The sequence below is a fragment of the Talpa europaea genome (genome assembly GCF_964194135.1).
Source record: "Talpa europaea genome assembly, chromosome: 10".
NCBI classification, from domain to species: Eukaryota; Metazoa; Chordata; class Mammalia; order Eulipotyphla; family Talpidae; genus Talpa; species Talpa europaea.
The window spans coordinates 105,451,827-105,462,671 of NC_140077.1; the positions used below are offsets into that span (position 1 = coordinate 105,451,827).

At 41.9% G+C, this 10,845-nt stretch overlaps 1 protein-coding gene across 1 annotated transcript in view; it reads right to left on the minus strand.

Annotated features, from left to right (window-relative positions):
- The window catches only part of FHIP1A (FHF complex subunit HOOK interacting protein 1A), a gene marked incomplete at its 5' end in the record, with an annotated part of 74,359 nt that extends 70,418 nt beyond the window's left edge, over positions 1-3,941 (minus strand). The window contains one exon of the mRNA XM_084245233.1: positions 3,837-3,941. Coding sequence (XP_084101359.1) covers positions 3,837-3,941 — 105 coding nt within the window. The remainder of the gene's footprint in view (positions 1-3,836) is intronic.
- Positions 3,942-10,845: the final 6,904 nt, after the last annotated feature.

Sequence of the window (10,845 nt, forward strand, 5' to 3'; positions counted from 1 at the left end):
ATACCTCCTGTCTCTCAGTTCAGCAATTTATTGAACATCTACAATATGCCCACAACACACCAGGTCCTGGAAATACAGGTAAATTACCTATCAGAGACAAATGCGCTCTGATCATGAGATGCTTGTAATAAGATTGGGAAGAAGACACTGTACATGTCATTTTAATATAAGGGGTTGGAGTTAAGGTGGTAACAGGACACACAAGGTGCTGTTGGAGCAGAATGAGGGAACATGAATGAGTTCAGGGAAGGTTTCCAAGAGGAAATGATGCCCCAAATGAGCCCTAAAGGAGAAGAGGTATTTTACCAGGGAAGGGACATTCCAGAAGGAAGAGGAAGTACCTAAAGTGGAGAAGCATGAAACATCAGAATGGACGCTGCCCATGGTGGAGGTGGCTGGTAGTCTTGCATTTCTGGAGACTAAGTGAGAGATGGGAGTGACAGAAGCCAGGACACAAAGAACTCCCATGTACCATCCTGGTCTGTAGCTGGCCAGATGCTACTGAAATGTCCTACTTAGAGGAATGACCCAGTCAGACCTGGGTTGCAGATTCACTGCTCTGGTAACTTAAGGAGCAAGATGGAATCTCAGAAGGTGAGAGAAGAAGGGGCGGGTGACTTCTCACAACCTGGGTACTCCAGAGTCACTATCAGGAAGCAGCTACATGTGGATGTCCTGGAGAGAACACGGGAATGCCATGGAATCACTGTGTCTAAGGAATAGCTTGGAAACTCAGTGCCCCACTCAAGGTCTCTGCCTGGCGGCCTGCCGGGATCACATGCTGCCTCGTGTGAGCAGCTGCTTGCATAACCAGCTGTCCCTGGCAGGGTGCAAGGTGGAGCTGGGCAGGTGGATCTCCTCCTCCATCAAAGTTTGTTTTTGACTCGAGGTCTGGCATGGAGGCTACTAGTAAACAGGAGAACCGAGCCTGTCAACTCTGTTCATTATAGCTACGCTGACGTCTCCTTGCAAAGAGAACAACTCTGGACACCCAGCTTCTCCTTTCCTTTCCTCTCTCTAAGTTAATGTGTGAAAAGGCATTGTGCTTGCCAGCTCATGGAACACTCTAGTAAGTAAATGTTGTCACCTACTCCTGTAGACCCCATATTTCTTACCAGCCCTACAGGACTGCTTGGGAGAACCCGGGGCTACCATCACACGAGTCACAGCAGTGACTACCACTGCTGTGGGGCTACCATCACACATCACACAGAGATCTCAGCTCATGTCCTATCCTCTGCAACTGCTCTGCCTCCACCCGAGCCTAAACAACTCGCAGCAAAGTGCTAACCTCAGAAAACCTAAGAAATGAATAAATTGCATTCATTCCTATCAACTGAAGGTGTCATTCCTTGCCTCACCTTTAGTCCCACATCTCTGACTTCCTCATCTTTTCTTAAACCATCCAAAAAAGTCAAAGCCGAATGTTTGTTCCCAATACTCTTGCTCTAAAGTATCCTTTTCTTCTGTGACCAAAACTTTCTTTTCCCACAATCATGCAAAATCTCACTCCCTGCCTTTCCCAGACCATCTCTATCCATATAATTGCCTCTTCTCTTGACATAACTCCTGTAGTCATCATTAATCATTGTGTAACCGTGCATCTCTCCTGGTCATTCAAATGAGTTTATCCATTCTCTAAAAGCCCAGACCAAAGCCTATACATACTGTTTTCCTCACAGGACTGTGATATATTTGAAGTTTGGGCTCAGTAAATCTGCATTTTACAACAATTACACTGACATCCATTTGAATTTTTTCAACTAGTATTTTTATTCATAAAGGGAACAAAGGTCCTCATGAATCTCTGAAAGTAGACAGCGTTTAGTTAGAAGTAAAAGTCAAGACTAAAGATGTAGAAACACACCCAAAGTTTAAGGCATGATTGAATCCACAGTAAGATCCAGAGTGTCTCCACCTTACAAAAGGACATTTTAAAGATAAACACCATTCCCTTGGAGAAAGTCATCCTCAAACTCAAATTTTTCTACACTAAACCAAGGGTGCTATGTTTGAACCAGCACTTTAGGAGGTGCTGTGTTTCCCAAAGCCCAAAAGGTCTGCTAATACAGAAGTCACTCCAGCTGGCTATGGAAATGGATAACATGAATGATTCTGGAACCAATATTTATTCCCTCACCAACGTGAAAGAGTAGTTCCACATTCCTGAATTAGAACACCCCACCACCTATGGAGAAAGCTGGCAGGGGACAGAATTTGACAGAATTTATGAAGATGACCCATCTACATCAAACCAAGAGGCTGAAACAGAACATTAAATGGGCCACATCAGTTACCCCAGCAGCAATGATTACAATCTAAGGCATTTACACAAAAAAATAAACAAAATGGGGCCTGGAGCAAAGACTTCATATTAGAGTGATGGACTTCTACTGCCGCATGTGATGAGTGAAGCTGAAAATAATCTCAGTACAAAATGCCTTATTGTGTATTCCTACCAGCTGCAATACTGAGCACAAATAATTAAATACGTTAATATAATACATGTGCTAATCTGCTAATATTTTATACACATAAGCACAAACTAGAAATTTGTAAGAGATCAAGATGGGAATAGGCATTCTAAAACATCTTTCCCACATGCAATGGACTCTTAGGCACAACACTAAGGATTCACCAGCTCACACTGGATCTACTGCTACAAAATACTTATAAAAGTGCAGAGTGAAAGGTAATTACTGTAATTATCTGGAAAACTCCTGAATTACTTTTTTCCCTTTGCTAACGCACATGTGTCCTTAATACAGGCTACAGCAAACCCATTAAGATTCTAATAGTAAAAAGTCAGAGAATGGGAAATGGATAAAATATCTTAGAAGCTTCGCCCTGAAGAGTGACAAGAAGCTACAAGGTGTAAATGACCCAGAGCAGAATTGGTTTTGCTTTTGATCTAAACCATGTTCCCTATAATTGTGATTTACAGGCTCTGTGCTTTAACTCCCGCTCCGTTTCCGGCCACAGGAAGGAACCGCGTAGTCATTAAAACACTGTCACATAAATAGCCACTTACCAGCTCACCTGGGAAGCGCGATGTTGGGTGAGTAGTAAAGAATACCAATTTTATTTTTCTTACTTCTTGTAAATTCCTGAGGAAAGGGATAAATGTTCTGAACATTCACCCTTTAATTATCCACACAAGCAGATCAGAGAAGAGTTGTAGAGAAGTCCAATGACTAATTAAAAAACTTTTATATCAGCCTTGTGGTGAGTTCATAAACCCATAGGCATCTACAATACAGAGGGCAGCAGCCAGAAAAATGGTGGAGCACAGAAGTCAAGAACATGGGCCCAAAGTGAAGGGAGTGAGCTCTAAGCACTGGCTTGGATGGAAACTGACTAGTTGAATGACTTTCAGCAAGTTATTTAACCTCAAAATGTCCCATCCCCTCATCTGAGAAATGAAGAAAAAGGAAGCTAGACTAAGTAGCGAGGTGGAAAGGATTACATGACACAGGGCATTTGAAGGACTCCACAGAGTGCTTGGTAAATACTTAATAAATGCATATGACGGTATTGTTAGACTTGCAGGACTGGATAGAAATCAGCGAAGAAGAGAGAAAGAAGATGTAATTGTAGTCAAGGAAATTGCAAAGTAACGAAAGTCACTTTTAGGTTGCTTTGTGAACACCATGATTTTAAACCAGATGCCTATTCTAGGAAATCAAGAGAAAGCTGCTTTCCTTCCTACCTGAAGGAATTTTTCCTCCCTCTGTTTATTGGAGCCTAGTTACCTGTCATGGAGATAAGGAAACCTAGTGCGATGGAGGTGAACAGGGCTACCTGGAGCAGCTGAGAAGCTGGAACTCATACGTTACCTGTGCCCAGTGGTTTTTAAATACGATCATGCATGTTTCTGGATCAACTCCCTGCAGGCTCACAGCCTGCTGGAGTTTGCTTTCTGTCGCAACCGTTGACATCATAAACCTTCATAGATCAAGGCTTCTAAGTCATATTTCACATTCACAAAAATTTGGCAAGCAGTCACTAACATTCAAGTTTCACATTAGAGATGTAACTTCCTTGCATTTCATTGTCACCTTCCAGAACCTGCAATGACAGTAACAAAGAATGTGTCTCATTAGGTTCAGATATTAAACGGGACACGACATTAAAATCAAAATATAGATAGACTCAAAGTCCAACACAGAAGAACATACATACAAAATAGATGTTTCATCTCAATCTAAAGGCTTTCCTGTTTTCTCTCACCATGCTACTAAATATTTAAAATAATAATGCTACCAACGTTACGGTCACAAATTAAACAATTACTGGGCTTATTCTCTATTCTATTGCTGACCACAAACTCCCTAGACTAAATTATAAATCATTCCAATCTATTTTCTATAGACACGCAAGAAACTGATGCCAATGTCTGTGAAATGTAAAAACATAGAAAAACCTTACTTAATAGTGACAGAATTAAATGTCTTGATGCAACTTGGGATAGTTATGAAACAAACACCCAGGCTCCTGGGTCCAGTATTATTGGATTTTTTTTTTTTAATCAATGACTGTCATAATGGAATTGAAAGCATTCTCAGTCATTTTGTGGCTACAAACTAAGTTAAGCTTTCTAGCTTTTCTGAAAAATAATAGAATTCCAAGTAACCTTGACAAATCAGAGATAGAAATGATCCATCAAAAACAAGATAGCACTTACTAGGTGTGAGTACAGGCAGCACACTTACAAATGAAAAATGAATTATGTGGATAATATATGAAGAAAGCCTGGCTGCAACAGAGGCAGTTGGGAGAAAAGAGCTATTGAGGTCGCAGCCACACAGTGAATGTCGCCCAGTGGCACGGTGCCAGCTCTGGGCTGATGCTGTGAGATTGTGGCATTATCTTATCAGCATGATCAACCCAAAAAAAGGACTGGGTACAGTTCCAAATAGTATGTTTTAGTGTTAGATTGGAGAGAGTTCAGAGAAAAGCTATACATTATAATTATCAGCAGACCGAAAAATAAAACCCATGATAAAAGTTAAGGAAAAAGAATAGCAGTTTCCAACTGTGATGTTAAGGGCATTAAAGGGGGACACCGGGTAGCTGTTTCTCCCAAAAACAATAAAGGGGGAGCTCGGGGGCTGAGGTGATGACTCACATTAGATTTATGCATCTATTCTTTGTGGGGAGAGGAATTAAACCCTGCAAAAAGGCTAAGGAATATTCGAAAAAGTACTCCTGTGAGGCCAACCATGAAACATTAAAGGATCTTTAAAAAAATAAAACCTAACACATAAGAACAAAAAACTTGCAAGAAATAGTCATTCTGAGGAGAGAAACATTTTTTAAGGTGAACAAAGGTGGGTGTGCATGTGGCGGTTGAGTATGGAGAGTGCACAGAAAGAGGAAGGTCTGTCAGGGCTGCACAAAGACATGCCTGTGGGAAATAGCTTGGAAGTACTTCCTCTATTGTATTATTTAAAAGGGTGGGTTACCCAATATATAATCCCCATCAGGAAGGAAAGGCCCCCCCTGCCCCCACAGCCTCCACCACACCATGTCACCCTCCTGCCAGCCTCGTCATCTCATTTTGGTCACCAGGCTGGCCCTTGGGGACAGTTCATTGTGCGGCCCTGTTTTGAGTGATAAGAGATAAATTAAGTTCTCGTTGCCCTAAACTTTCTCTGGAAATGACGTGGCCTATTATCTAGATGCTAAAATGATAATGAGGAGGAAAAGAGGAAAACCAAAGTGCTTTTGCTTTACCCTAGAGGTTGAAAAGTCACAGACTCCGTGAGATTCCTCCCCATTCCGAGATTGTCAGGTTCTTCTTCCAAGGCACCAGAAAACATATATTATGCCAATTCCTTCTCCCTCAAAACTAGAAACATGCTGTCTGAGACCTAGTTAGTTAGTTCTCATGGGAACTATACATTCAATCTTAGACAGTGAGAATGCACTGCAGACAGGAGAGATTCCTCAGCCGAGGTCAAAAACTTACAAGTTAGTTTTTATGGAAACAGAAAGTAAATCTCTTGATTCCCAGGCCAGTGTTCTTTCCAGAAGACTTTGTTCTCCTTTCTCCTGGCTACAATCCCTGGCCCTATTCCCTTCAAGAGTCTGTATCCTTCCCAAGAAAACAGCACCTCACTTGGTAGACACTTCTCCAGTCTTACTTCTGTGGCACTCGCCTGAAGAATCTCAATTTGCCACCAACACAGAAACGACCACAGCAAGAAAACTTGGGAGAGGAAGGAGTGTCAGACAAGTCAAGCCAGCCAGGTCTGAGGAGGGAAAGGCTATGGCAGAAGATCCTATAAGTGAAAACACCACCCAACACACCCGAGACCAAAATGCTGCCTATGCCACCCCCTCTTAATCTCACGCTAGAGTCCCCAAGCACTGGCACACCCAGGGCCACGTGACACTTTCAATTTCAGATTTGCTCCAGATTTGTGAGAGGCGTAAAGGGATGTAGTTTCTCAAGCAACAGGTTTTCCACATACTTCTGCATTCTCCTGTGAGCAGTCTTTACTTTTTCCCTATTTTAGGCTTCTGAGAGATCTAATATCAGGTCACAGCCAGAAGTACCAGGTGAAGAGCAGAGAAGGACAACGCTAGCCAGCGGCAGTGAGCAGTGCGCTGCTGCTCTTCCCCTCTGCTGCCCTCTGCTCTCTTCGGCCCCAGGAGTCTGAGGCTGGGGTGCAGGGAGCAAGCCACTCATGCCACATCTTCACCGGCTCTTCCCGTAAAGAAGCACATGCCCAGCAACTGGAATGTCAAGCCCCATAGAAAGTTCCCTAAATGGTTCAGACCTTAATGAGAATGTGTTTTCCTTCTCCAAACAAACCCCTGCCAACAAAATATTCCCAACAGATTCTTCTTCCAAAAGTAGTTGCATGTGGTATTGTGGTGTGGCTGTTGAGATTTTGGGGGAATATGTGGCTAGCATGCTGGTGCTTTTGCACAGATTCTATACTACAAAGATAGAACTCACTGTATTATTTCCAAAAACATTACTCAGCAATGGAATTTCTGTAGCACATTAATACTGACTATAACGTGTTTTTCATCAAGAAGGAAAAAAAACTCAATTAATATTGTTGGAGACTGATAACTGAACTAAGAATTATCTGGTTTGTTTTAGAATTAAATGCATTTTATTTGCTTTTGAAAGTGTATTTTTTATTTGACCAAGAAAAAATTATAAGCATATGCCTGCATATCACACAACTATACAATAATTATGTAATCATAAAAATTAGATTCTCTAATCCTCTCACACCTCTTCCCAATGTGAAAACTCTTTCAATTTCATTCCCAAATTGATAGTAGTCTTACCTAATTTCAGACTCTTTTGAAAGCTATAATACTTATAAATGTGTCAAAATCACATTCTTTTCATGAACTATCAATGACTTACATCTTTATCGATATACTTTAATATATCCATCTTTCACTATCCAACTGAACTTACATTGTAAACATTCTGGCATTTAGCTGCATTTTATCTGATACCACCCTTTAACTCTTCTGTCTATTTAAACATAATCATCTCTAACAATGGATTATAAAAAAAATTCCTGAAGGGAAAGAAATGGATGGTCACTTTAAGGGGATACGGAGCCAAAGGAATATTTTTATTAAGGAAAATGTGATCATATGGGCAGACCTAATGAACAGGGAAAATCTGAAGAGTCAAAAAAAAAAAGAACTTGGATGCAGCAACAGGAGCAGAAGAAAGGTAAGACCAGGAATACAGGTAGCGGGTCCTGGAGGTAAGGGAAGCAAAGCTGAATCTTTTCATGGTGAAACACCAAATCAGAAGTAACATCGTCAACTTGATGGGAAGCAGGCTCGCCCTCCCCCCTGGCCTCCTGCTAGTTCTCTGGTTGGTTGGTCATCATAGTTACAGATTTAGGTGGATTAAAGTGGGGAACACAGGATAAGGGCTAAGAATTTTTAAATGAGTTCTCCACCCTGGATATTGGGAAACTGAAAGTCCTGACTTGGGACTTGGGGGCGGGGTCTCCGACCTGGGAGTTAAAGCCCCGGGACTCCTGCTCCAGCTTGGAGCAGCTGGGAGACCTGGAGTAATACACGGGGCTCTTGGTTTGGAAACTTACTTAGAGAGTTAGGAGTAAATGACTATTTCTTAAGTTGCTCCAGTTCCAAAGTCATTATTTTATGTACTTCCTTGCAACTGTTACCCTCAGCAGGAAAGGCAATCATACTCAGAAAGAAGGGCAACAGCCAGTGCACAGAAGTCTTTGTGGGACTCCAGTTGCAAAATGGGATTCTCCAGCCTCCCTGGTGGCGCAAGGGGTTAAGCACCACACTATGAAGCAATCCGCAGCCTCTGCAGCACGAGTTCAATCCCTGGCCAGCCGGGGAGCAACCCACATGGCGCAGCAGACCTCTCCTGTCTCGCCCGCTGCTCCCCTCAGCAGTGTATTTCAGTCAATCTGCCTGCTCTGTTCCCTGCTCTGTCTCTGTCTCTCTCTCACCCTCTGTCCTGTACCCCAGCTCTTGTTTGCATAAATAAACCTAAAAAAAGAGAAAAGAAAAATGGGATTCTCTCTCTAATTTGCCTTACAATTAGAACACATTCCACTTAAGGAACCAAGGCACAGGAACCAACCATCTGAAATCTAACCCATGGCTGAGTTGCTGCTGTTGTTTTTCCTGAACAGCTGCCAGTAGAAAACCTCTGCGTTTTAGAATGCACTTTGGAATGCCCAGAACTGGCTACTACTAAATACATTAAAGTCTACTACTGTAAATGTGCTTATCAGGCAAAATTCCATCTAAGGGTGAGACTCTTCAAATTCTGAGAACACCTGAAGAGAGGAGAACCTTGTGCCCTCAATTATAACTAACAGCGCTGGGGAGGAGAAAGAGAGGTTCATTTTGGGTAACACTACCTCAGACAACCTCTACTTAGAACCTAATAAATCCTATTAAACCTAAATCCTCCCTGGGCTTTAATCCTCTGGCCCAGTTCCTTTTCTCTCTCCTGTCCTATCACATGGCAACGCTGGGCTGTGAAAAGCAAAGCCAGCAGCGAATAGCTGACTCCCCTGGACCTTGTCCTAAGCCTCGCTCAGCCGGTCATGGCTGGACTCAAGCTCCTTCATGATTCACTTCCCCTCAGTTCAGTCCGACAGCATCTTGCTGTCCCCACCAGGATGTAGGTCTCCAGTTAGCACAGAGAGTGCACAAAGAAAATTCTCCCCATACATACATTCCAGTTGGGTCCAGGCTTTGAGAGATGCATGCATCCAAGCAGTGACAAGACTGCAGAAAACTGCTAATAAAGCCATGAAATAATTCCACCATGTTTTACATCTTCATTTCATTGAAACAGGCTGCCAACTAGGTCATACCCATGTGTTATGCAACTGACTGATAAGCAGAATAAATGAAGGAAATTTAAATTAAAAATCAAATTCACGGCTGATATTTGTTAGGGGACTTCATTTTTCAGGCTAACCCCCTACTGGCAAGTATTTGGAATGTAAAAATTAAAGCTTTTGAAAATTATAATAAATGTTGAAACATGAGTTTGCTGGTGACTAAACAGAACAGTTTCCTACAAAGGGGGTGATGTGGCAGCAAGAAAACTGGATCATCCGGGAAAAGGTCTCCCCACCCACCCAACCAATAGCTGCCATCTTGTAGTATGCACCGTCGCTATTTTGTTGAAAATTTAAAGGACAACTCAGTTAGGATTTCTACCACAAAACCTTAAAATTTTGCTAAGGTAAGTGCAGAAATAAGATTATCTGAAAAATCCTATGGGATAGTATTTTAAACCAGAGATTTGATATAAATGTTCCGATCTTCATTTTGGACCAATGAAGTTCTTCTCCAGAAATGGTTCTGGAAAAAAAAAAAAGTATACATTTTTAACCAACATGCCTTAGTCACACTCTTCTAGGAAAGTGATGCTGTTCAGTCAGTCTGCACAGCTGTTATCAACAGGATTTAGTTCCCCTACCAGAGTCTTTCCAATGTCTTCATATGAAAATTTTCAGATACACAACCTGTGTAATCAAGACAATATGATGATTATCTTTGGGAATAACAACATGAAAAGCCTCCTTTTTGAAAATATCCTTCATGTACACACAACACTAAGCTGTACTAAGTCCAATTAATCAAGTAACCAAAAAAATCCATATAAATTATGCATAGATTTCTCTAGAGAGAGGTGGCTCTAGTTTTTAGCCCATTCAAAAAGGGTCCATAAACTGCCCCCTTCAAAAAAGTTTACAAATCATTAAAAGATGCATGGATGGCAAAACCAGGAAGAGTTCTAAAACAGAGAGGTTAACAACCAGGTCAAATTCTCAAGGTACAGCTGGAACTTTCGCGCCATCTATGATAACGAAAAGTTTTCTATCTGCAGCTGGGGGGTTGTTCCAGCCTATGAGTAACCATGCTCTTGAATAACAATCAGCTCAAACTCAGTGCCTTGGAATTTCATGGCTGGCTAAGCATGTCTACTCCTACCCAAAACAGTGTAAGGTGAGGAGTCAGAAGTGCAAAGATATTGACACTAAGTATGATGTTAGCAACAGGCTCTGGCATCAACAATCTGCTGGGCTCCTAGAAAAAGGCCCTATATCGTTGAGATCAGAGAGCACCTTTCTGCACTGGGGATGAACTGGGTCCCCAAGAGCTGGGTGCCCTTTGAGTGCTATAAATGGTGTGGACCTCTAGTGCTAGAACCACAGATACTGGCATCTTGCCTTCAGCCAGGGGGAACATGAGAAGCTCTGCCGTGGTAACCTAAGACCTTGAAGTTCTCATTTCACATTATTTTTTATGAACATAAAAATAATATCAGATTTCCTTACACGTAAACTTAAT